Source organism: Electrophorus electricus, chromosome 10 (assembly GCF_013358815.1).
Source record: "Electrophorus electricus isolate fEleEle1 chromosome 10, fEleEle1.pri, whole genome shotgun sequence".
NCBI lineage: Eukaryota > Metazoa > Chordata > Actinopteri > Gymnotiformes > Gymnotidae > Electrophorus > Electrophorus electricus.
The window spans coordinates 23,232,676-23,258,425 of record NC_049544.1 but is presented as its reverse complement, the minus strand read 5'-3'; the positions used below and the strand labels follow the sequence as shown (position 1 = coordinate 23,258,425).

The 25,750-nt window shown below is 46.9% G+C and overlaps 2 protein-coding genes across 6 annotated transcripts; one reads left to right on the top strand and one right to left on the bottom strand.

Annotated features, from left to right (window-relative positions):
* Positions 1–1,044: 1,044 nt before the first annotated feature.
* idi1 (isopentenyl-diphosphate delta isomerase 1) lies at positions 1,045–5,075 on the bottom strand. Its single transcript, XM_027021924.2, has 5 exons — positions 4,740–5,075; positions 4,430–4,602; positions 4,246–4,338; positions 2,566–2,696; positions 1,045–1,872 (listed from the first exon to the last, which is right to left on the bottom strand). The coding sequence occupies exons 1-5, from the start codon at positions 4,877–4,879 to the stop codon at positions 1,555–1,557; spliced, it is 855 nt and encodes a 284-aa protein (XP_026877725.2). The 5' UTR covers positions 4,880–5,075; the 3' UTR covers positions 1,045–1,554.
* A 245-nt stretch (positions 5,076–5,320) lies between these two features.
* Positions 5,321–23,867, top strand: wdr37 (WD repeat domain 37). Of its 5 annotated transcripts, XM_027021918.2 has the most exons (17): positions 5,321–5,420; positions 6,160–6,319; positions 7,874–7,983; positions 8,459–8,639; positions 10,889–10,985; positions 11,363–11,458; positions 11,783–11,847; positions 12,920–13,003; positions 15,135–15,270; positions 15,589–15,660; positions 15,856–15,900; positions 16,223–16,299; positions 16,564–16,798; positions 17,080–17,221; positions 21,315–21,449; positions 22,064–22,178; positions 22,330–23,867. In XM_027021918.2, the coding sequence occupies exons 4-17, from the start codon at positions 8,502–8,504 to the stop codon at positions 22,459–22,461; spliced, it is 1,569 nt and encodes a 522-aa protein (XP_026877719.1). In that variant the 5' UTR covers positions 5,321–5,420; positions 6,160–6,319; positions 7,874–7,983; positions 8,459–8,501; the 3' UTR covers positions 22,462–23,867. The 5 variants fall into 5 exon arrangements, with proteins under 5 accessions (XP_026877719.1, XP_026877720.1, XP_026877722.1 ...); XM_027021919.2 differs by lacking the exon at positions 7,874–7,983; XM_027021921.2 differs by lacking the exon at positions 12,920–13,003.
* Positions 23,868–25,750: the final 1,883 nt, after the last annotated feature.

The window sequence follows — 25,750 nt, the reverse complement described above, 5'->3', positions numbered from 1 at the left end:
TGGTGCATAGACGTGGAACACAGGAACAAATGTAGCATGACATGTGAAGCACCGAGGGAGAGAACCGCCTGATCCCTTTTGTTCCCCTGTGCTGCAGTTGTGCGAAATGCAAGTGGTCTTTGACCATAATGCGCCCCCTCGTGGTCGGATTAAGAAGCTCTCATCCGTCTGCCGTGCCCCTCGGCTGCGCCCATCCCCCCAACGCGAACGCTCGGCGTGAATAATTGAAGCAGATTGGTCTTCATATCGCTGCTGTGGGGTTTTTGATGAGATCTGCTAGACCCCTGTCAGAGAGCTCATGTGCATGCAGTCGTGTACAGGAGACCGTTATCTTGGGACCCCAAAGCAGGCTGAAGAACTGGACTCAGAGGTGAACCAGGCCTGCAGCAGAAATGGTTTGTGAATGCATGATATAATTCTGTGTTTTAACGGAGAGGGGTGCATGCACGCTAGCCACTAATGCTCCCTATATACAGTGATTCTTCTGTTCAGACACCGTGTTTTTTGTTTGTTTTTTTGTTTTTTTAGCAACATCCAAGTCTGCACTGAGTCTGTGCAGTGGGGTCCGTTTCGCTCAACCAAACGCTGATCTGATAAGCCTCCTTCACGCCGCACGCACGCATACCTTTCCTTGCTACCTACAAGGAAACCAGCTCAGGCAGAACCGTACAAGGAAAGCGCTCATTTAATGCTACTGTCGGAGCTGATTTAAACCTGCTTTGGCTAAACATAGCTCAAATGAGGAACAGGACACCTCTGAAAATTCCATTTAAGGCTCCATATTCCCGGAATAATGACGCATGGCCTTCTAGTTACAGCTTTACAGTCTGTGCTGACATCTGGTGGCCGCTGTGGTGAAGTTCAGCTTTTAACAACTTCACGAGTAGAAATACTTGGAGATTTAAAGTAGCAGTAGCACTGGGTTAGTTATGATTGCCATCGGGTATCAGAAGTGGAACTGGGTGTTTATGGCTGCATTATTCTTCATTAAATTTACCCAGAGTAGAAAGTTCCCCAACACAGCAGCAATAATGACAAAGAAAAGGTAATCAATGCCTTTATTTCATCTGCAAAAGTATGTAAAAACCTACCCCCAAAACAAAAACCATAACTCTAAACAATATAATCAAAACCCATGACAACCTCATCAGCTCCTGCACAGAAGGGGTTCCCACAAGGGGGGGGTGGTGAAGTGTGTTTTCAGAGACCAGAGAAAGTCCTAAAACAACTGAAGAATTGGTAATTGTTACCACAATTGGCCAACATGTTTATAGAGTTCCATGCCAACAAAAATAATAAAATTCTTCATTCATATCATATGCTGACTAAGTCAGAGGTTTAGCGAATGACCTAGCTGTGTCCATGAATGTGGGTTCATATTCCCAGTCAGAACAGTGCGTCTTCACCTTTAAGGGTTCTTTGCCCCACCCAAACATTCAGCCAAGACCGGCTGAATCAACCCGGCGAGTCCGTAAACTCAGAACCGTGCCGGTAGATACGACGCGCAAGACCCGGGCCGGGGAGCGGACCTCTGAAGCGCGTGCCCCGAGGGCCTCACATGCGATGAATGTGCGTGTGATCCATGAATTTCTTCAGGTCCTGCAGGTTGTCCCACCAGTCGAAGAGGAAGGTGTCGGCAATGAGGCTGAACCAGGGCGTGATCTGCACCTCACCCCTCAGTGCCTCCGCTAGCACCTCCCTCAGCTCCTCCTTGGAGACGTAGCGGTGACTCTTCACCTCGTTGGGGTCTGGCTGCAGCTCCACGTCCTTCTGCAGGAACAGGATGTAATCAATCTCATGCTCCCCCCAGACGCCGTCCGATTGGGCCTTATAGTGGATGCGGGTCAAATAGGTCATCTCCTCTGGGGTCACCTAGCAACAGAGCAACACAGCGTGAGCCCATCATAGGCCAGCAGCCTAGAAATATGCAGATTAGACAAAAGAGACGACTGTTACGTGGTTTTAAAATCCCCCCTATAAACCTTAGAGTGAATAATGATATATAATAAAAATCCAATGTTGAATATATAATAATGTATGTATGTGAAGTCACAGTAGTATATTTCACCAAATGACCAAAAAAAAAAATATTCAAATAGACAGACATGGACAGAGTTCATGTATGGGGTGAAAATTGAATGAATGAATGAATGAATGAATAAATAAATAAATAAATAAATAAATAAATAAATAAATAAATTCCACACACACACACACACACACACACACACAGATTTGGATTCAACATTATGTTCTTTGAATGAAGAGATCTTGACTCCATGATGGGATTTTAGATACAACGTTCCACAAAGCTCCCTTATGCTGAGCTTGCTAAACTCTGTTCAGTACACAGGCAACATCTTTACCCCAATCAGGTCATACAGTATGGCATTCGTTGCTTACACAAGTAAACCACAGTCATGCTGGTCACAAATTAGTTGTTCGTATTATGTGCATGTCTGTGCAAGGGGTGTGGTTTTGATGCAAATCTACAGGTCACATGACCAGTAAGCTGTCATGGGCTGATGAGGTCACAGCCGGGTTGATCCCACACCCACACAATACCTGGTCCATGGGGATGCCCAGTTCCGCCTGCAGCCTTCTTTGGGCGGCGCGCTTGACCCCAAGGGCACTGTTCTCCTCCAGCTCCCTGGGGCAGTGCAGGGGGTGACTGCAGCAGGTGTTGGTAAAGCATCCTGCCCACAAACACAGCAGCAAACCCCTGCATTAGTTTGAGGGACTCCGGCAAACATCCAACCACTGCTCGGGGAAACCGTGGCAGCAGAGCAACGAGCAGGACACATTTACAGAGATGGAAAATGGAAATGCTTGAAAAATAAAAAACCCAACACCACCATCAGCTATATAGGACCAGCAAGGGCGTTAACGGTCTCCTAAACCCTGCATAATCTCCGATGAGCTTGGCCTCATGCTCAGTTCTTAGACCAAGGATTTTCTCTGCATGGATGCTGTTACTTTTCTCTGCAGTTATCAGTTGGTTAGCATCTTTGAGTGCTTTCAGCTGACTGCACTTGTATTTAATGGTCAGTAGTGACCGCAAATCTGATTTTCGTATTAAATGCAAAGTTTCACTTTGAGCAGATATGTTATTTTTGAATCAGTGTTTCACTTTTGCCAAAAAGGAATTCACTTCAGGGAGTTAAGATTGAGCTTTTGGATTAAGAAAAGGTAACTGCATTTGAGGATAAAACACCAACACAGATTACTTTGACAAACAGCGACAGGCCAACAGTCAATAGACTTCCAGAAAACATAACCAATTATTCCAATTATATTTCAGGATACATTTTCAGAGTTACTGACTGGGAGCAGGCCACCAACTCTACAGCAACGAAGGGACAGACCTGCTGATTCTGTGAAGGGTGTGAGCGGCTCAAACGCAGGACACGCAGGACACGCACCGACAAGCAAGCGCACAGACTCTAATCAATCACTAACTAGTGATAGCATCCACGACCAAAGCCCGTGGCCTGTGACGCTTAGAACACACGGGCCACTCATGCGGAGTACTGCTGTAATGTTGTCTTCTTTTCAGCACAAGGTCGACTTGCCGGTCCAGGCACCAGGCTAGTTAGGACAAGATCCTTTAGGCACAGTGCTGACAAAATTAGGACTGCCTCATTTCTGTTACCATCTTCATTATTCTTGCATGTTTGTTACTTAAACTAATGAGGTCCTGTTTATTTAGAGTCTGTACTCACAGAAAGATGGTCTGAAAAGTGTGTAATTTATCCAAGCGTCATACGCCGAGTGGAGGTCTGAGAGTCTAGGTACTCTTTTGTTGAAGGGCAGGTGTAGCTAGCCAGCACTCCTGCAGGTACACGGTGCAAGATCACCACACTCACTTTTTAAGCCTCCAGCTTTGCCACTTTGGAGATGCGTCACTGAACGCTCAAACCGGTTCATCTGTCCTCCAAAAGGGACTTGAAGAAACTCAGATTTATACAGTTAACTACTTACCTATACATTATCTAGTCATATACATGTCAGCATCATATGATCCGTTCATTTAAATGCCGAGTACACCCGCCAGGAACAGCAACTATTGCTGGCGTTTGTTAATGCACAAGTGTACCGCAAACACATAGCTAGTCATCCTCCAAACTTCGATCTCTTTTGGGAAGCTAGAAGCAGATAATTCAAAACAAATCCAACAAACCCGGTCGACATGACGGCTACAGTCGCCATGACGGTACTTGGTCCGGACACAGGAGGCGATCTTACCGGGGAACGTGATCTTGGCATCCGAGCGCTGTTGCAAGAGCAGCTTTTCTTCACTGTTAAACAGGAACACGCTGAAAGCCCGATGCAGCAGTCCTTCCAACACACACACACAGTTATCAGTTATTAATCCAGGCGCTACACTGACCATCCCTGAACCGCTAGGGGCGTTTCGTCGGCGGGCTACCGTTGTTGATGTTGGAGTTGAGGTGACAGTTCTTCTTGCTGTCAGCCCCGGTTTCCCTGTCGCCCTCGTCCACTAGGATGCACATCTCCGCGAGCAGCTGGACCTGCTTGTCGTCCAGGTTGTCCGTGTTTACGCCCGGCATGGTTGTCCACCCGCGCAGACCTCCGGCCTCGCTGCGGAAGAATCGGGAGCGTTAAAAACGGAGCAAACGCTTCTGTGTGCAGGGTCGACAAGCGGCTACGGCACTAACCTAACGCTACCACATTATAATCTATCTGAACCGACACCGCATACAACACCACGACATTACCTCGCAAGACCTCTCCAAACCGGCGAGTGGCGGCCAGGAGCGGATCTTAACGAGGAGACACGTGGCTTTATTGACGTCGCAGCCTTGTGGCTCACGGCCCGCAGCCCCGCCCACGGCCCCGCCCACAGCGCGCGCGCCATGACGGGACGAAATATGGAGACCAATCAAACGAGGCGCGCGCACGAACACGCCACCGGACCACTTCGCTCGCGGAGGAGGAGATCTAACGCGCAAGATCCGCGCAAACGTTTACGCATAACACGCGTGAATGTAAAAGGCTGGTTATCACTGTCTGACGACGTTCGCTTTCGTTAAGGTAGCTCAAGCAGCTCTTGTCCGTGGCCAATTTAGCAACGCTTAAAAAGAAACGTCCTCAAAGAAAAGACTCGTCTCCGCCTACGTTTGACGCACACTCTGTACTGTCGATGTATTGGTTAAAAAAAGCAACAAAAAAAAAAAAAGCAGCTGCCCCTGTTCATATGCAGTAACAAGTTTAAAAGGTCTAGAGATATTCCATTATACCGCTTTTTTATGTGGTATTCAAAATGTCTTTTAGGGCGTTTTAATTACTGAAAAAGACCGAAGTAAATATTACGATTATACAGTTCTCAGCTGCAACTGAAGGTCAAAACAGGTCCCAGAATTCGCTTCTCTGAAATCAGTTTAAGAGTTCAATAAAAGGTAAAGTTGTTTTTTTTTTTTTTTTTTTTTTTTTTACTGCATTGATTGTGCTTAAAATATTAATCTATTTACACTGCATAGCACTTCAAGTTTGGAATGTTAAGAAATGTTAATGAATATTAAGATAGTGAATATTTATTCTAGTACGTGACATAAGTATTTGTTTCCTTCCATTTCTTAATATCAGGTCAGACTTGTCTTAAATGCAACACAAGGGGCATCATCATTTGCTCATTTCTCATTTTTTACTGTTTTCATTAAGCATGCACACTGCATTCTAGAAAAGAAAGAATTTGTTGTTTGGGGTGTGGGACGGCAGTGAATGACATGTTAGCTAGATTTTTCTTATTTAGTATTCGGTCCGTCGACATTCTTAGATTAGATTAACACCCCTATACACCCGACCCATTGCCTCGTTTTCGAACATTATAGCCACCTTATCGTCATTTCAGGATTTTACATCACTGATGAAAAGGCTTTCATATTTATATTATCAGTGATTCTTATTATTGTTAACTGAGTTTTACACCATGATAAAATCGCTCTCTAGTAGGGCAATACAAATATTAAATTAAGCAAAATTCCCTTTTTAACATTTCCAAAAATCGCCCTTGAATTGCAGAACACCTTTGACAATAGTATGATTAGGTGTTGCATAACACTTGCAGGCAGGAAGTAGACTTTTATTCTAAAGACAAGCATCACGCTTATGAGTCTTATCGTGTCGGACTTCACGTAGGAGCCTAGGAGCTTCAAGCTAGTTGTGTCGTTCAGCCGACATTGGGGTCATTTTGGGAGATTACAGTGTTGTACCAAACCGTCTGGAAGATGCTGATCGCTGTATTGACGCGCCATCACGTACTCAGCGAATGAAAAACATCAATCTTGATTCTTAAAATGTAAGTATTTGAACTGAACCGGCTGCCTGGCGTTGGCGAGTTGTTTTTATATGATAGGATGGTTAGCTAGGCTCGCTAACGCTAGGTTAGCTAAATTGGCTAGGTGGCTAACTTAACCTGCCAGGCCAGTCCCCACCTGGTAGACAGACCGGGCTAAATAAACATAACGTAGGTTAGCTAAATAGCTAGGTTAATTATCTGCCCGGGCTAAATAATCATAACCTAGGTTAGCCAATTAACTAGGTTAGTTATCTGTCCGGGCTGAATAAACATAACCTAGGTTAGCCAGTTAGCTAGGTTAGTTATCTGCCCAGGCTGAATAAACAACCTAGGTTAGTTATCTACCTGGGCTAAATAAACATAAACATAATCTAGGTTAGCTAATAAGATAGGTTAGTTATCTGTCCGGGCTGAATAAACATAACCTAGGTTAGCCAGTTAGCCAGGTTAGTTATCTGTCCGGGCTGAATAAACATAACCTAGGTTAGCCAGTTAGCCAGGTTAGTTATCTGTCCGGGCTGAATAAACATAACCTAGGTTAGCCAGTTAGCCAGGTTAGTTATCTGTCCGGGCTGAATAAACATAACCTAGGTTAGCCAGTTAGCCAGGTTAGTTATCTGTCCGGGCTGAATAAACATAACCTAGGTTAGCCAGTTAGCCAGGTTAGTTATCTGCCCGGGCTGAATAATCATAACCTAGGTTAGCCAGTTAGCCAGGTTAGTTATCTGCCCGGGCTAAATAATCATAAGATAGGTTAGCCAGTTAGCCAGGTTAGTTATCTGCCCGGGCTAAATAATCATAACCTAGGTTAGTTATCTACCTGGGCTAAATAAACATAACCTAGGTTAGCTAATAAGCTAGGTTAGTTATCTGTCCGGGCTAAATAAACATAACCTAGGTTAGCTAGATTAGTTATCTACCTGGGCTAAATAAACATAACCTAGGTTAGCTAATAAGCTAGGTTAGTTATCTACCCGGGCTAAGTAAACATAAGCTAGGTTAGCCAGGTTAGTTATCTGTCCGGGCTGAATAAACATAACCTAGGTTAGCCGTGCCGTGCTACCTGACCTTGGTCTCATCGTAAGGCAGACAGGATGAAAACTTTCCCTCCGTGTGTTTTGAGTGGGCGATGTAGACATGACTGTCAAATCGCAGGTTACCTAGCGTTGGCTAGCTATTTTAACCAACGGCTCCTAGCCACACACACACACCGCTAGCTAACCCTGGCTTATTAAAACCAGGAAACCTGTGATGCCTATAAGGTAGAAAATGACTGTTTTGACTCTCTTTCTCTGGGCTCTGGGGCCCTGCACCTGAATGAACTATTAAATAAGAAATGTCTCATTAACTCAACGTTGGCCAGCTCGGTCACAACTGAGGCACAGCGTACTAATGTCATAACCCAGCTCATCTCTCGCCACTTGTATGGCGTTCTTTTGAGCCGTGTCCCTGCCGTGTGTTTGAGCTTTGATCTGTGTGTGTGTGTTTGGAAATGCTGCCTAACAACTTGTGTCGACAGCATTTACTTTCTCATTTGTTCATTCGTCTCTTTAGATGCTCGGGTCATTCTTTTCTGCATCGTGTTGAGATCCACGTACGCCTTTACACGATCGTCCTGAGGATGTGTCTGCTTTCTTTATCGTTCGCTGCGCCTCATTGTCCTGGTATTTTTATTTTTTTTTATTTTTGCATGCAGTCTATTCACTGTCATTTTATAATATAAACGTTTCATGAATGCTTGAGCCTACATTTAACCCGCTAGTTTTCCATTATTAGTGAGGAATCTAATATGAATTGTTTGGGGGCACTTCCCCTGTGACTATATTGTGTGGCTAGTTGTCACTATCAGGTTTAACCTCAGACTCTCAGCAGTAACCTTCTTTCTGCAAAATTATGTCCTTATGTATGATAACAGGCTTGTGCAAACTTGGTTAAACTTGTGGCTGTTAGTGATGAAATGCACCTGCTCCTATTCTGAAGACTGCAGTGTAATATGCTCCATTGGCTGCATTACATAGCCAAACGATTTTATTGCTATACTACTCCAATTTAGAAGCACAGGGGTGTTCTTTCCTCCGGGAGAAGAGCGCGTTTTCTGCAGTAGTAGGCGTGGCCAACCCCTCCTGTGCACTTCCTCAGTTCCAGGTGGGACGAGCACAGTGGGACGTCACTGAGGGACGTGATGCCTGTTGAGAGCGGAAATAGCGTAGCTGCCCGTCAAGCCAAGCAGAAGCGCAAGTCACACAGCCTCTCCATCCGGAGGACGAACAGCACGGAACAAGAGCGTCCGGCTGGCCACAGAGACATGCTGGAGGGACAGGCGAGTAGGCATCTGCTCGGGCCTTCTCTCTCTCGCTCTCTCTCTCGCTCTCTCGCTGTCTTACTCAGATTTGTCTCTCATCTCTTGCTATGATACATTGATATTCATTTTTCAGTGCATAGAAATGTTTGTGTATGAGAGAGTGAGAATCTAAGGGATTCGCGCTCATGCACTTTTACAGTGCAGAGGTGTGTGTGTGTGAGAGAGAGAAAATCTTGAGTGTGTCGTTTCTTTAAGTGAGAACACGGTGCATTGACTTGCTGCGCTGGTGAGGACTGCTATTTTTGCTGCAGCGCACGCTCATGTATGTTATCTGATGATGTCATAGGATAATTATATCTGAATATGTCACAGCCGAAGTGGCTAAAGTCACTTTCTGTTTTGCTCACAAGCCCTTGTTTGCCATGTAGTTTTTTTCCCCGGGTGGCAATCGGCATAGGGCAGTTTTGGTCTTCTGAGGTGTGATATAGCTCGTGGTGTCTTTTCCAGCTGGGGCTTGGCTGAAATGTCAGAGAAACCCCAGAAAGGCACACCTGCGACCAGCCAACACCTCCTTGTGTTGGTGGATCAGAAATTACAGCCAGGATCTTTCCTTCAAGAGCTCAGCTCTCAACAGTCACAGTCTCTCTACCCAGAGGCAAACCCCATCGCAGAGCTACAGTTAGCGTTTTTTGTTAATAAGTACTTCCTCTGTCAATGGAGGTCCATTCCTGAGTTCTGAGCTCCAGATGCCTTGACAGCTGAACCTGGTGTTATCAGAGGACATTCCCTACGCAAACACAGGCTGCTACACCAATAAAAGAGCCATTAAACATGCTATGGTAAACATTTCAGCTTGTGCAGTTCTGGCTTTAGAAATCTGTCTCAAAGTCACAACCAGTCTGACTATCAAGCCCTGTGGTTTTTGTAGCTGTCACCTTTGTGCAGAAAAGTTGAGGGTTTAAAGTTTTTAAATTATTGTTGTTGTTGCTGTTCTGACCCCTGTGGAGTGTTGCTGCCTTTTCTGTTTGATAATCCCTCTCATTAGTGCAGTACGTCCATATCTGCCAGAGCGTCGTTGTTGGAACGTCTCATCAAGTTTTAATGAAGGGCGCGCTTTAGTGCTGGGGTGGGTGGACTGTTCCGTTGGCTGGCTCTCTGGACGACATGTTGGCTCGCGGTTGATTGACAGACCCATTTGTAAGCTGTTCGTGGGGATTATGTTACACCTCCTTTCCTTCTCGCACCGCTGCCATTATATGCAGTTGCCATGGTGACCTCTGTTTTTTAGGATCGAGCAGCTTTATGGCAGTAGGGGGCTGCTCATTGTTTGCTAATGTATTTTATTTATTTATTTATTTAACTTTATTCCTCTTAGTGTGTGCGCGTGAGTCAGAGTTATTGTGTGCATATGGCAGTGAAGGGTGTTTAGTTTTTGTGTTGTTGCGCGTTCTTTGCTCTCTCTAGCGAGTGCGTGAGCACGTGTTTGTGTGCGTGTTTGACCTGCAGAGTTCTTTCTCCTCCTCCGAACTGGTTTTACTATGAGAGACTGTGTAAGCAGAAGCCCCGTAGCATGTTCCCACTACATGCCTTTCACATGGCTAGTTTTCAGCGTGCTGATATCGCGTCTCTGGACACTGCTCGCTCTCCGGAATTTTAGGTAGGTTGGTTGCTGCTGGGGTGGAGACTCACCAAGCCCTGAGAAAGTTCTGGTTGTTCTTTTTCTGTGTTCAAATTACTAACGTGATCGTGCATCCTTTCAGCCAAGTCTGCATGTAGTAGATCACTTACTTGAAGCTTAAAGCAGAGCCACGTGCTGTTATACACTTACCAAACAGGAATGTTTAATGTTGGGTAAGAGCAGGCAGTACAGTCATTTCTTAACTCTTGTAGCAGGTTTATTTAAAGAAGGAAGGAAGCCTTAATGCTTACTGCTATTTTATAGTAAACATGCAAAATGTACAGGAATACAGGCTTCACCGTACGGGCGTACAGGCTACACTATACAGGCGGTGTAATGGTGGAGTGGGTTTGTGGGCTAAGGTCTGTGCTCTTTGAAGGTGGAGTGGGTTTGTGGTGGCTGAGGTCTCTGTTCTGTGAGGGTGGGGTGGGTTTGTGGGTGGTGGCCTGCTCTGTGCAGGTGGAGTGGGTTTGGGTGCTAAGGTCTGTGCTCTGTGAAGGTGGAGTGGGTTTGTGGGTGGAGGTCTGTGTGCTATGTGAGGGTAGGGTGGGTTTGTGGTGGCTGAGGTCTTCTCTTTCCCTTCCTGCAGGACTCCAGGTTGCCCATGCCTCTGAGGAGCAACTTGCTGGATTTGTTTGGACAGATCGAACGCGAGTTTGAGAATCTCTACCTTGAAAACCTTGAACGTAAGTTAAAGAAAATCTGGAGTTGGAGATGCAACTGAACGTGTGTTTGTTAAACGGCCTTGATCTGAAACCTGAGAACATCCGCGTTTGTGTGTCGCACGTGCGTGTACACGCTTTAGCGTTTCCCTGAGTGCAAACCTCGCTCAGGTCTGGTTCACTGCCAGGATTTATAGCTCCACACTGAGCTCACTGTTGATCTTTTTTAAATTGGCTCTGGTTTTAAGGCCATGGTAAAGTTGCTCTTTGATTGTGAACTTAAGGAGACCAAAGCGTGAATGCAGAGGTGTTGTTTTTTTAAATCAGAGTTCTGTCCAACACCCTGGTCTGCTTAGTGGGGTCTTAACCTGATAGTAATGGCTCCCATTCTGACTGTGCAGTGAGGAGAGAAATCGAGTCTCTGAATGAACGTTTGGCAGGTGAAGGCCAGACCGTCGATGGAGGGGATCTGGGCAAAGGAGCCCTGAAGACTAAAGGTATGGTGGCTAATGTACACTGAAGACTGACAATGTGGTAGAACTAGGCCTGGTTTGGGGGTATGCTTCGGCAAGGTTTGGGGGTAGGTCTGGGTATTGGGCCTCAGAGGGTTTCAGATAGATGTCAGACTACAGGTTTTAGCAAAATTTAACTCTGAGGTAATGGAGCATTTTCTGTTGGCATGTACTTAAAATGCTTAATTTTATTGGCCCTTTTCAAGAGAATAGTTTACAAAGTGTAATCGTGTGTGTCTACCTATAATATCATGAGCTAACGCCTATTTTGTCCCTAATTGATTGTCGTTGTTTGTCTTGTGTACATAGCCAGTCACAGCACAAGCCAGCTGTCCCAGAAACTGAAGACCACTTACAAAGCTTCCACCAGCAAGGTACAGGGACCCCTGACGGAGCTGTTGTAGCTACAGTGGGCTAACAATGCTAATCTCTGTGTGCTGGCTCTGAGTCCTATACTAACTGTCTGCTTGCCACTTCATCTGACAGATTAGCTTGGTCCTTAGCTGGGAAACAAATCTCATTTGTACACAGCTGGATCAGTGCGAGGACGTAAACCACATCTTTATGTGCCAAACAGTGTCATATCACGGCACCCGAGTGGTGTTCGGTACAGTCCCAATGTGCCGATCTGTCTGGGCTCTGCCTGTTGGCTACCTGTGTTGTGACGGCGAAGGGTGAACGCAAAGAAACACGGTTGAAGCAGAGTGAAGAACAATTAAGATGGTGACTCGGTGGTTAAGGTACTAGTGTTCAGAAGGTTGCTGGTTCATGCTCCTCCACCACCAGGTTGCCACTTCTGGGTCCCTGAGCATGACCCTTAACCCTTGACTGCTCAAGTCATAATTGTAAGTCGCTTTGGATAAAGGTGTCAGCTAAATGTCGTAAAGGTAAATACCTGAGCCATAATCTGTTCCTGTGTGTAGTGTATGAGCAATTGCAGCAGGCAATTGCCTGTTCATGAGAAAGAACAGAGTAAACGTTTTGAACCTCAACACAATGCAAATGGAGGGCAGTTTGATGGCGACACGCTCCCGGTGCGCTAACCACGGCGCAGGCGCACAGATGCGGCAGTGTTTCGCCACCCTTCCAGGCTTTGCACTGGTAGCTTTAGCTCAGAGCACTTTGGCTTTGGTAACGTGTGTTTTAACGCTGTTACGTAACACCAGAAAAGTAAACAGTTATGTATGGCAGTTATTCTACGTTTGTTTAAAAAAAAAATGTAAAAAATGGCAGAAGCAATATGTCGTGGGACTGTTGCGCTTTTGACTGAGCTGTCATTTCGGAGGGATTGCTTTTTTATAACACGTTTTTTTTCCACTGTATATAAAAATAGCATCCCATAGTTAGCTGTGGTATCAGTGTCCCACTGCGTCGAGAGATTTTATACCCTGCCTGTGGTTCCAGTGGACTCAAACTCTTCTCTTCTCCCGCTCTCACTGACTGTAGCGTTCAAATTCTTTCCACGGCAAAGTAGGCGGACCTCGCAACTTCAATGTGGGGAACTGGGAATTGTGGGGTGGAGATTCATGGGTAATTTCCTTAACTTCTCCTCCTCTGTATGCCAGAATGCATGAACTGTTCCATCAAGGGGTTGGGAGGGTTAGTGGCTCGCTGGACTGCTGTGCTTCTAAATCGTCATACAGAACTAATTCACAGTGTCCCCGCTGGATTTTTCCATTGCCTTCTCTCTTGTAGACACTGTCAATTGTGGGCGAGTAAAGATTATTCTTAATAATATTAAGAATTGAGTCACCTGGTATAGTTGCTAATGAGTTGGACAGAAGTTACTTTTCAGTCTACGGTTCAGACAGGGCCTCCTGTATTCTGTCCCAAGCCCACGAGCAAACAGGTCTTCGTTCTTACCCGCTGACCACAAGTCTGAGACCCCCTGTTGAATAGTTCTGTGTCGTGGCATCCCTCTTTTCTAGAAAAAGGACGTTTTCAATGACATGCACCTTGCAAAAATATGATTTTCTTTTACCAAACGAAAATCATCTGGTGTTTTCATTGCCTCTTGAGCGGTCCATGTCGAAGGTGCCATCACTGTTTCCTCCAGTCCATCGCTAATGAGTTTAAATAGGTGCTTAATAAGCTCTGGACCAAACCGAAACCATTTTGTACGATTCTAAATTTGAGATTAGTCATCTGTAACTGCGACTCACATTGAGATTAGAGTTAATCTGGCTTCCCACCAAAGGGCGGTAAGGGGACGTGCTCTCCTCCTCTGTGTGCACGTCCGAGGTCGACGCCAGCCTCTGACGGTGTTGCCGCGTTCCACATGGACTGTAAAGAGCGGCAGAAAGACTAGGACCTGTTTGATGTCATTGATGTACCAGTCCCTTAACCAGCTCCTAGAGATCCGAAACCAGTATAGATGCCAAAAATATGCCAATGATATGCTAATGATATGTTAATTCAGTGTTAATGGCACCTCCTGGTTTGAGCATGCCCAGCTCACAGTGCGGCTTTTGGACTCGCTCCCTAACTGAGACATTATGAACACGGAGAGTAGGTGGATGAGGCCAATCAAAGCAGATTATTATTACGATGATGATGATTTCCTTACTCAGAGGACTCATGTTTAATATTAAAAATGTGAGTGCTAAAGCTTGGTAGTAATGTCATTTCAGCCAAGCAGTCTTGAGTAGGCGTGTGGAGGAGGACCTTGAATTCTACCTTACGTTCTGAAGCATGACATGGTGGGGTGTCGTGTCGTGTAGTGAGGGATGTCCCGTGGCCCCCAGCTGTGCGTTTGACATCGCTGAGAGGGGTTGAATATCTGGGTTCGCCCAAGGCAGCTAGACCATGCCGCCGTCTCCGCACGGCCCAGCAGTTGGCATCGGTCGTCTCTCTAATCAGGCACGCCCTATCGGGGGGGGGTCATCATGAGGTTTGTTGCTAATCCCTGCTGAACCAACTTTGACTCAAAATATTAGGGACAAGATTTACCTAAAAAGAGTCATATTTTAAATGAAAACTTTATGAATCAATGTCCTTTAGTATCAAACCTGCTTCTCTCTCCTCATGCGGGACTTAGTGTTCAGGTCTATTTTTAATCTTCGTACTGTTTGTACAGCCTCTCTGCAGTCACGTCACGAAAAGCCTTTTCACTCTGTGTTTCACATAATGTACATGGACTGAGTGTGTGTTTGTGGGCTGCAGTCTCTGCTGAGTGTGTGTGTGTGTGTGTGTGTGTGTGTGTGTGTGTGTGTGTGTGTGTGTGTGTGTGTGTGTGTGTGTGTAGCTCAGGCTGTGCTGAACGGGGGCGGTTTGTTATATTTGCGCTCTAGTTTTGTGTTGCCTCCCGTTTGCCTTCCTGTTTTTATTTAAGTGCTCGCAAACCCGATCTCGGAGGCCTGGTCCTAGACGGAGGTGAGCGCCTCCCACAGGCCCGCGTGTGTCTGAACTCAGAGCAGACACACGCATGCTGAATCCGCTGCTTTAGTGTGAGCACGCATAGCGTGTGTGTTAGACGAGGAGACATTTTGACAGCCTTGTTTTGGTTCGCTAAGTCGCCTCTGAGCTTCTGCGCTGCTTCCTCTAGCTCCGTGTGTGTGTGTGTGTGTGTGTGTGTGTGTGTGTGTGTGTGTGTGTGTGTGTGTGTGTGTGTGTGTGTGTGTCTCCGTGGTATGCTCTCATTCTCATCCTATCCGTCCCCCAGATCGTATCCAGTTTCAAAGCCACCACGTCACGGGCTGTTTGCCAGCTGGTGAAGGAGTACGTGGGCCACAGAGATGGCTTATGGGACCTGAGTGTGACCAGGACGCAGCCACTCGTCCTGGGCACCGCCTCGGCGGGTACCAGCCCCACACCCACTGCCAAACGCCGTTAACTGTAGCGGATGTTATCTTAATGACGTACTGTTGCCTTTGGGTCTCACATTACAGTCAAAGTGGAGTATGGCTAAATGAATGCTCACTGAACTCTTCACACACTGTTTTTATTCAGTGCATTTGCTGAAATTGTCTTCGAATAAGAAATGGTGGGGTTAGTGCCCTAGAACAGTTTAAGATCCGTGATCTGCTCAGCACTCACATGAATGACAATGGGAAACGTCTATAAAAGGCCAGAACAAAACAAACAAGCGGTGTGTGTGTGGATGTGTCCTTCGATAGACCACTGCGCCATGCTTTGGAGCATCGAGACAGGGAAGTGTCTTCTGAAGTATGCGGGCCATGCTGGATCAGGTGAGTGTGGGCTGCTGTAGGACATGTCCTGTTCGCTGTGGTCCAATCCCCCTCACACATGCACGCGCAGGTCTGTCTCCGTCGTACTTTCCTCCAAACCCGGCGCTCACGCAACATTGACTCATTTGAAAACATTGAAATTTTTGCAATTGACCAATAGTTCCTGAAGGTTTTATTTTCTTTTTCTTGTTGCAGTGAACTCGATCAAGTTCCACCCCACCGAGCAGATGGCCCTGACAGGTTGGTGTGCCAGGCCAGTGCGGGGCTTTTAATGGGCGCCTCTCCTGCTTTGTGTTAGTCGAAGCTTTCTGAACATGCTCTGAAATCACGTTTTCCTGTCATTATCCTAAAAGTAGGGCCCCTTGACCCCATGTCTTATTTCTACATTCGCTCGCTCTCTCTCTCTCACATGAGGTCTTTGCACGTTTGTCCCTCTTCGGCAGTATTCTACGGCTACCGTTATGCTTACTGAATATTTTTTGGTTTTGTCTTTTATTACAATGACTGTCACACTCTGTCCTCTTTGTTATTGTGTGTGTGTGTGTGTGTGTGTGTGAGATAGCGTCTGGTGACCAGACGGCTCATATCTGGCGCTACATGGTGCAGCTGCCTCTGCCTCAGCCGCTGGCCGACACCAGTGTGAGTGTCCTGCCTCACCTCAGAGTCAGAGTTCCACGTAGACCTCCCTACATCTCCGTCTGTTTTTCTTTCTCATACCTTTCCGTCAGCTCCATCCTCCGACGTTCCTCCTTCCGGTCCTGGCCGAGTCATTAATGCAGTCACATAAACGCACTCTCACATTAAACAATAGACCCTCAGTAAATATAGCTGTAGTCACGTTGTCGAGTGTGCGTGTGTGTGAGCTGACCGAGACTGCGTGGGTGACTCTGACCGCCTCCGCAGGCCTCGCAGGACGACGACGTGGATTTCTCCGACAAGGACGAGGCCGAGGGGGAGGCAGATGGGCCGAGCGAGTGCCCCACCGTGCGCGTGGCCAGCACTACCCTCAAGAGCCACCAGGGGGTGGTCATCGCTGCCGACTGGCTGGTCGGCGGGAAGCAGGTGGTCACCGCGTCCTGGGACCGGGCTGCCAACCTGTACGACGTCGAGACCTCCGAACTCGTGCACACCCTCACAGGTACCAGCGTACTGAAGCTACATTGAAGTTGATTTGAATAATAATAATAATAATAATAATAATAATAATAATAATAATAATAATAATAAAACAGTTTTTATTTCTGTAACATCTTTTTCTGAGCCAAGGTTTTCTTAAGCAAAATAAAAGGCAAAAAAAAACCAGACAACTTGCAATGTCCCTCGTTTTGACTTAATAGAAAGGGTTTGGGTGCTACACTGATGTCTTGTCTAGTAGTGGTGTGTGTGTGTGTGTGTGTGTGTGTGTGCGTGCGCGCACAGGTCACGATCAGGAGCTGACCCACTGCTGCACCCACCCAACCCAGCGGCTGGTGGTGACCTCATCCCGTGACACCACCTTCCGGCTGTGGGACTTCAGAGACCCCTCCATCCACTCAGTCAACGTCTTCCAGGGTCACACCGAGTGAGTGTCTGTATCTCCGCTAGACCACAACGTACCTGTAGGTGTCCCAGGGCAGCAGGGTCCACAACCTTCAGCAGGTTCTATCTTGTGGTGGTCTTTTGTAATGCGTTGGGCTTCCCAGCAGGAATGTATGTCTTTAAATGTAAATGCAAAATAATGTCATATGGCTAAAAGAATGGCAAGCGTGTCCACTGTTTTAAAGCCTGATGTTTGTCCATCCTTTTCTGCACTCTGTATGCTAACAGAATATCAGAAGCCAAGCTGTTTGTCTTAAATTTATGACTGTAGCGATGAGCATGGTTTCAGTCTTTGATGATGATAACCAATACTTGCCAACCATGCCATCAACCCTTTTAGACATGGTCTTATCTTGCAGTCTCACTAATTGCCACCAGGTGGCACTGTAGCCTCTAACATGCTAAATAGCAAAGTCCTAAACCCAAACGCACTTTCCTCCTCCTAATGCGCACCAGTGAGAAGTGAAGAGGCTTGGCAGAGCCTTGTGTAATTTAGTGGCAGTACTCAGGCTGATGGCAGCAAACCGCTCCCTTATCATTGCTGCCTCTGTAATCCCTCGTACTAGGTAATCTGACTCGTCCCTGCCTCTGTAATCCCTCGTGCTAGGTAATCTGACTCGTCCCTGACTCTGTAATCCCTCGTGCTAGGTAATCTGACTCGTCCCTGCCTCTGTAATCCCTCGTGCTAGGTAATCTGACTCGTCCCTGACTCTGTAATCCCTCGTGCTAGGTAATCTGACTCGTCCCTGCCTCTGTAATCCCTCGTGCTAGGTAATCTGACTCGTCCCTGACTCTGTAATCCCTCGTGCTAGGTAATCTCAGTCCTCATCACTACATTTTGTAATCCCTCGTGCAGGGTAATTTGGTTTCGGTGACCAGTAAAAACTCCATTTTAGCTTCTTGCGCACAAATGTGGATCCGTCTGCTCCTGTGGTTCGCTGTTTTTATGATGAGTGCTTATCCAGGGCGTAGGGCGTGCATGGGGGCTCGGGTGTAGGGCGTGCATGGGGGCTCGGGCGTAGGGCGTGCATGGGGGCTCGGGCGTAGGGCGTGCATGGGGGCTCGGGCGTAGGGCGTGCATGGGGGCTCGGGCGTAGGGCGTGCATGGGGGCTCGGGCGTAGGGCGTGCATGGGGGCTCGGGCGTAGGGCGTGCATGGGGGCTAGGGAGTGAAATGGGGGCTAGGGCGTAGGGAGTGAATGAGTTGAAAGAGTGATTTCACCATCGCTGCTGGGAGTCGGCATGCTGTGATGAAATCGCGGCTGCTGGACTCGAGTGTGTACATCACACATCGTGTTGGTAGTAAGTGACGATGTCGTAATGGGTGCATTGTCTACTGAAATATAGAGTACTCACCGTTTAGTGTATTGTCTGGCCCAAAGTGATATTTGGATATGATTTTCTGAGCAGGGTGTCAGGTTTGCTTTTGAGACATGTTGCCGTGGTAATGTGTCGGTTAGCTGTAGTCTGCAGTAGCATGTCGGCTTCTGCTGATGGAGTTGAGGGTCATGTGATTTCCAGGATGGGGGTGTAAGAACAGGGGAGCAGAAGCAGATTTGTGTGTAAGAATGCTGACATTTTGTTGGTGGATGAAGTGCTGTGTAACAGTGTGGATGTTTTGTGTGTGCTAGAGGAAGAGAGGTAGTGTTGATTCACGTTCTTAAGGAGGTGCGTGCATGCATGTGTGCATGCATGTATGTATGTGAGAGGGAGAGTTGTTCAGGTTCTGTGTGTGTGTGTGTGAGGGGTAGGAGTAGCTCTGTCAGCATGGCTTCATGCTTGACTGCTCAGGGACCACAAGATGAATGAGCCCTTCTGTGCACTAGTTACTCGCTGAAGACCTCCTTGAGACCACATTCTCTCTCTCTCTCATACACACATGCTCACATTCTCACACACACGCTCTTACACACTTCCTGATTGTATATTCAGCCACAGAATTGCCTTGCAATTTTAAGCACCGTTTATAGATATCAAGTATCTACATATTTCTGTTTAAGTTTTCTTGGCCTTGGTGTTCTCATCTGGAACAGTTGTCACTGTTTAGCACACGCGTCCGGTCACAGGTGGCCGTGTTCCTCTGCGTCCTCTTTGTTTGCTCCAAGCCCTCCTCTCTGTGTTATGCACCGCACAAAGCTCTGGCTTTGGAAGTTTTGCGTGTAGTTTGCGCTGCGTGTGCCACGTGTCGGCTCGCTTGCAGAGGGCTGTGCGTCTGGAGGCCTGGGGAAGCGCGTCAGAGCAGATGGGGCTTCACTGGGAGCAGCTGTGCTTCACTTCTGTTGCATCGTGTGTGTGTGTGTGTGTGTGTGTGTGTGTGTGTGTGTGTGTGTGTGTGTGTGTGTGTGTGTGTGTGTGTGTGTGTGTGTGTGTGTGTGTGTGTGTGTGTGTGTGTGTGTGTGTGTGTGTGTGTGTGTGTGTGTGTGCGCGCGCTTTCACGTATGCACCCAGAGGAAACGGCACACTCGGATAGCTTGAGGGACTGGTTCGGATATAGGAGCTGCAAGGGGAGTGTGGCTGCATGTGTATCAGTGTCAATGAATGCAGTGTGCCCAGAGGTGATTATGGGTAATGTAGTCTGACAGTGTGGTGACACTCAAAAGGACGCCGGTCCGGTGTGCTCGGACCAGTGCGTATCGCCTCCTAATCAGGTGTTATTAGCGCCCTGCACGAGAGACGTGACGGCACCACCTGCACAACTACACGCAGCTACGCTGCCAAAATGCTACACGCGACTACACCACCCGCACGCTACACACAACTCTATACCCAACTACATACTGTGCGCCACATTCTTTATTGGACCCATGCACTACACCACCCAGTGCTTCACCCACAAACTAAACACAACTCCCTTCAGCGCACACAACCCACAACGTGACCAGTGAGCTGCAAACAGCCCTCTTCACCAACCACAAAGCCTCCTGCTACACCGCCCGCACACACACACACACACACACACCACCCGTCACGCCATCCTTTTGGCAAATGCTGTATCCAAGTGAAATATGTAGCCCATATTCTTATTTAAATGATATTCCTAATCTGCATGGACCTTTTGTCCTCGCACCTTACACCAGTGAGGTTGCCGTGGCAACGCCCTGTGTTCTGAAACTGAGGAGGAGCTCAAGTGAGCTATTCTGGACTGTTGGCTGAGGCTCGTACAATCAGCACGTTCTGTATCTTTTTATTACCGCTGTGACCCTCTACAACCCCCCCCCCACCCACACACACACACACACACACACACTCCTTCTCCTAATGAGTCTCGACCTTGCTTGTCTGTGGCCCCAGGGGTGACGGAACATTTTTTCGAAATATCGTCCGAGTTCTAATGGGATGTTAATCGAGCTTTTATCTGTCCGCTACCGCCCCCCACCCTGGCCCTGCTCTCCTGCGGTGAGGCACCATGTCAGAAAGTGTTTCCACGCTCCGCTTTCGACGAGAGCCGCGACACCGCGAGCCAGGCACTGCCATTAGCAGCAGCTCAGCCATTCCTGGACCCTCTAACACTGCAGAATTTAGCCCTAATTAAACCTTAATATCATGTCAATTCAAATTAGCCAGGCCAGCAGCTAGCAGGCCAGCCAGCGCGGTCCCCGCTAATCTTAATCAGTGTGCACAACAGAGAACCTCTTCGACCCCCTTCCCCTCTTCAAGAACAGGAATATCAGAAGAGACAGAAAGATGTAGTGAGCGATGCTTGAGTTCAGAAGTGTCTGGTCCATTAAATTACCGTGGTTGAGGTTTAGGGAGGTTGTGGGGGCTCCGGTGTGCTGGAACATTTCTTGTCTGCTCATTCTCACTGGTCCTGTATCTCACCACCTGCACAGTCAGTAACCTGAGCTGTGGGCATGTCCCTTAAGTACTTGTTTGCTCTGTAGAGAAACAGGAAGGGCATCCGTACACACGCAGATCGACGCAATTATCACAGTAAGGAGAGAATGATTGTCCCCCAAATACAGCTATTTAGATTGTTCTAGAAACAGGCCTTTTTGTATCCAGGTGAAGGCGCTCTCTTAGTGTGACGGTCTGGAGCTACCTCTCCAAATAAACACGTTGTTGTTGTTGTTTTTACAGCACCGTGACATCGGCTGTGTTCACGGTGGGAGACAACGTCGTGTCGGGCAGCGATGATCGCACCGTCAAGGTGTGGGACCTGAAGAACATGCGGTCGCCCATAGCGACCATACGCACCGACTCGGCCGTCAACAGGTAAGGGGGCGGAGCAATGACTGCAGCGTTTCTGAACCACACCAGACTTCCCGTTCCTGTGTGTAAGCTTTGGACGTTATTTACAGTTCAACAGTATTCGGATATTCAGATGGTGCCCCCAAAAATGTCCTTTCCAGATTTGATAGCGCGTCTTTGCACTGCTCCTGATAGGATGGAAGTTTGAGTCCCAGCTGTGCCAGGCGCTGCTAGTGTCTGGGTTTCTGCCAAATGGAAATTGGCTTTATTCCCTTGTTGGCCAGCAGGGGACGTGCACTGTGCTGTGGACAGTGGCAAGCTGCACATCTCGTAGGGACGCACATGCGGTCCTTTACGCTGGCGGACGGTGACACTGTTATGTTATGGGAAACGGGCGTACAGCAGTGGGAACAAACTTACCAAAGTGTGAGGAACATTTTTTTTTAGAGGAGATAATAATCAATAACAGATAGGCTAGTCGCCCACTTTTGTGACCTTTTGTGCCCTGGGTCGTTCTGTGTGTGTAACTTCATCCCTTGCTGATGACCTGTGTGTGTGTGCGTGCGTGTGTGACCTCGTCCCTCACTGGTGACCTGTTGTTCTAAGTGTGTATAACCTGGTCTCTCCCTGATGTGTAGGATAAGTGTGTCTGCCAACCAAAGAATCATCGCTCTGCCACACGACAACAGGCAGGTCAGGCTGTTTGACATGACCGGGGTACGACTGGCCCGCCTCCCCCGTAGTAACAGACAGGTGGGTAGCGACACCCTCTGCCCTAGCCTCCTCTCCCCTATACCTTTAAGGCAGCACATGTCTGTAATGGCTGCTGTGCGTTTGTGTTGTGTCCAGGGGTATTTTAGCTTTAAAATGGTTTTTGATATCTTCTAACTGCGTGTGTGTCCAGGGCCATCGGCGAATGGTGTGCTGCTCTTCCTGGAATGAGGAAAACCAGACGTGTAACCTGTTCACCTGCGGCTTTGACCGCCAGGCCATCGGATGGAACATCAACATCCCTGCACTGCTGCAGGAGAAGTGAACACACACACGAACACACACACGCGCGCTCTCTCTCTCTCTCTCTCTCATGCTGTACAAAGACATGCTTGCACAAAGCTAAAGGAGGCACATCTCTGCGCACACGCTCTCTCATATGCTGTACAAAGACACACTTGCACAAAGCTAAAGAAGGCACATCTCTGTGCACACACACGCCCTGCGTGTCATGCTATTTGTGTGTGATTTTTATGCCAGTGCTTCTTTGCCTTTGGTCTCTTGATCAGAATTGTTTGTTTGTTTGTTTGTTTTAAATAGCCGTTAGTCCTCCAGGGAGGTGGCTTGGTTAGGCGCGCTACCTCCAACAGACGATCCGCTCCCGGAGCTCGCCGGTCCGCACCGCCGTGCCGTGTCCTTATTCTAGACGATCAGTTCCATGTTGCCGTTTCAGTGGGATTTTTCTCTCATGGTGTCAGTAGTTTCTCTCATAGACCCAGGGTGGGAGGAAGTGGGAGGAGCTATGGCCTGGGCTGGGAGGGGCATGGGCCCTGGCGCTTTGGGTGTTGCTGACATACTTGCATTCGGTTCATAACCTTGATTTGTGTATTTTGTCTAATTTTCCAGGGGGGTCTGTGTATATATGAAACTTTTTTTTTTTAATTGTTTGCAATCACCATTTTAGATATTTTTGCATTTTGAAAAGTCCAGCTTTGCTTGATGTGCTATTAAATATAGAACCGTATATGTGAAAGGACAGTTGGCAGTCATTCTGTAAAATGAGCCCTTTTCGCCTGACAGGCAGTGCTTCTTAGTTCGTCTGCACGGGCAAGAAAGACATGTCTGAGCCTCTGATTTAAGACACGATCCCGTCGTGACCGCTGTATAAATTTGATTTTTCACACGTGAATAATATAAATGTGAACGTGATGAGGCAGTTTGTGAGTATGGTTGACAGTGTTTATAGCCCTAATACTTCTCAAGTCCTGTGGTGTCTGTGTTAAAGGGTTTAATTTGATTTCAAGGACCTTTTTTTTTTTAATGTCTCATAGAACAGATCCATTTGGATCACCTGTTGGTCAGAAGAATGGACCAGATGCATCAAATTGAAACATTTCTTCTCTTGCTGTTGTCTTTAGCCAAAATATTTCAGCAGTGACTAGATTAGACATTATGGAACGAATTGAGTACTAGGCCAGATGAGCCATGCTAGTTTAACCGGGCATCTGTTTAACTCGCCTCTGGGTTCTTTGTCATTTTCACCACAGCAGAACTAAAACAAGGAGAAGTTCAGGCAGTTGCCTAAATAAAGTGTTAAAGCCACTTTAATACTAAAGTGTTGGGGCCGATAGGCGGAGGAGACTGTTGCATCCGTTTCAAAAGAACCTTTAAAGGTAGTATATAACTGACTGAGGTCTGTATGTAAATAAATGTCCTTTACAAAACCTGAAAGCTTGTGTGTCTGTGTTTCCTTAAGAGGTTTAACCCCCCAGGGACCTTTCTCATTGCCATTTACGGGGAGAACGGCTGCTGATGTCATCGTGTGGGGTACTAGCCGTAATGGGGAAGATCCCCACCTCGCTCTAGGATCCATGGCCCATATTACAGGAAACGCTGTGCTGTGCTGTGCTGAGCATTACAGTGCTAATGGTTTTACAGTGTATTCAGAGTTCAAGAGGGCACAAATATTACCTCGTGTGGCTGTGCCTTGATGATCTTAAATGATAAAAGTAGATGTATTAAAAAAGATTCCCACAAAAAGGATGTAAACATGTTAACACAAACGTGAACAGTTGTGTTTAAAAAAAGAAAAATAACTTGTGTGGGAGGGAGAAATGGACCAAACCGTATGCATGGAGTCTGGGTGTGGACAGCTGGGGGAGGCGATGGAAGTCATTACTGAAGAAAGCCCCGTCACTGTATGGCTGGAGTCTGCAGACAGCACCCCAGTGACCCGGCTGAAATGGGGGATTAAGGTTTTATGGACAGATGTGACAAAAATGGAGGGTTTTGGCCACATTTCAAAACACAGTTTATAGCACTAATGTAATGCTGCCCTTGTCTGGGCGAGGCCCATCACAACGGTGAGGTCAGGGCAGGGGAGGACCCCGCGTGTGCTGGGGGTGCATGTCTTCAGCAGGGCTGCGGTGTCGAAGCTTAAAGGACGGGTGGACAGCTCAAAAGACGGAGGTGTGAGACCACCTGCTTTAGTCTGCTAAAGGACTTCAGCTGCCCCTTTCAGCAGGACAGCGATCCAAGCACGAGGCCACAGCGACACGGGCGTGGTTACACAGTGAAGGGTTTAGTCAAAGTCGAGGTCTCAATCCAACGGACAAGCAAATTGAAAATTTCACAAGCATCATTCAACCAAGCGAAACAACAAATCTGCCAGGAAGAATGTGTGCAAATCGCTCACAGTGGGCAAAGCTGGTGGAATCCTGCCCTCAAGACTTTATTTGCAGCAAATGGAGGTTCTGTCAAACACTGCTCTGAAAGAACACTTAAAGGGCACTTTATTTTTATTTTTTAAACATCTACTGTGACACAATGAAGTTTGCCTTGCAGTATGAATCATGTCTGGTACAATGTCATCCGTTATCCAGACAACTGTAGATTTAAGGGGTTAAATATTTCTCCAAAGGTGCTATAAGATGAGCAAGATTTAGTCAGTTGAGTTCTGGGTTATCTGTGTTAAGTCATTTTCTTGGCAGTGAGGAGAGAAGCGTTGGGCCCCGAGTCACCAGGCGACTACACGGTAGCGGATGATGGGACCAGCTCACAGATCACGGTGGTTATGAAAGAGTTTCTTCACAGAAGCTACAGACTGATGTGCCTCAGCAGAATGTATAGAGGTAATTAGAAGTTTAAGAGATGTGTGATGCCCATCTTATGCTGTGTAATGTGTACTCTATAAATAACTCTATATTGTGAAAAAATGCATGCTAAATGCATGTTAAATATAAGATTGTAAATTGGAGTCTTATAAAATATCTTCAGATTAAATAAAGATATTAATTCGATGATAATGTATATAGTTTTGGAGCGACTTTATTTCATTTGATAATTTTTTTAAATAAATGAAGTTGATAATGAAATCATGTATATTAATGTTTAGCTTTATTGTATTTTTAATTTATTGCAGATACCGGTCCCAGTATCAAACTCTGATAAAACTCTTGAAACAATGTTAGTCTAAGATAGATGGTGTAAAGGTATAATGGCATTTTTCCCAATCTGTTTACACTTATATTTGATCACCACACCTGAAGTGTGTCAGATGAGCATGTGTACATGGTGTCAGTGTGAAAAAGGATTTTATAGTCTCCAGCAGGAGA

Excerpts from the sequence above, each read along its gene's own strand:
- idi1 (XM_027021924.2), bottom strand. The coding sequence starts at position 4,879 with ATGGCGCGCGCGCTGTGGGCGGGGCCGTGGGCGGGGCTGCGGGCCGTG. Across the intron at positions 2,697-4,245 it reads TGCCAAGATCACGTTCCCCG|GATGCTTTACCAACACCTGC; the intron begins GTAAGATCGCCT and ends GTTTGTGGGCAG. Across the intron at positions 1,873-2,565 it reads TGGGCATCCCCATGGACCAG|GTGACCCCAGAGGAGATGAC; the intron begins GTATTGTGTGGG and ends CTCTGTTGCTAG.
- wdr37 (XM_027021919.2), top strand. The coding sequence starts at position 8,502 with ATGCCTGTTGAGAGCGGAAATAGCGTAGCTGCCCGTCAAGCCAAGCAG. Across the intron at positions 15,271-15,588 it reads CCTGGGCACCGCCTCGGCGG|ACCACTGCGCCATGCTTTGG; the intron begins GTACCAGCCCCA and ends GTCCTTCGATAG. Across the intron at positions 21,450-22,063 it reads ACCGACTCGGCCGTCAACAG|GATAAGTGTGTCTGCCAACC; the intron begins GTAAGGGGGCGG and ends CCTGATGTGTAG.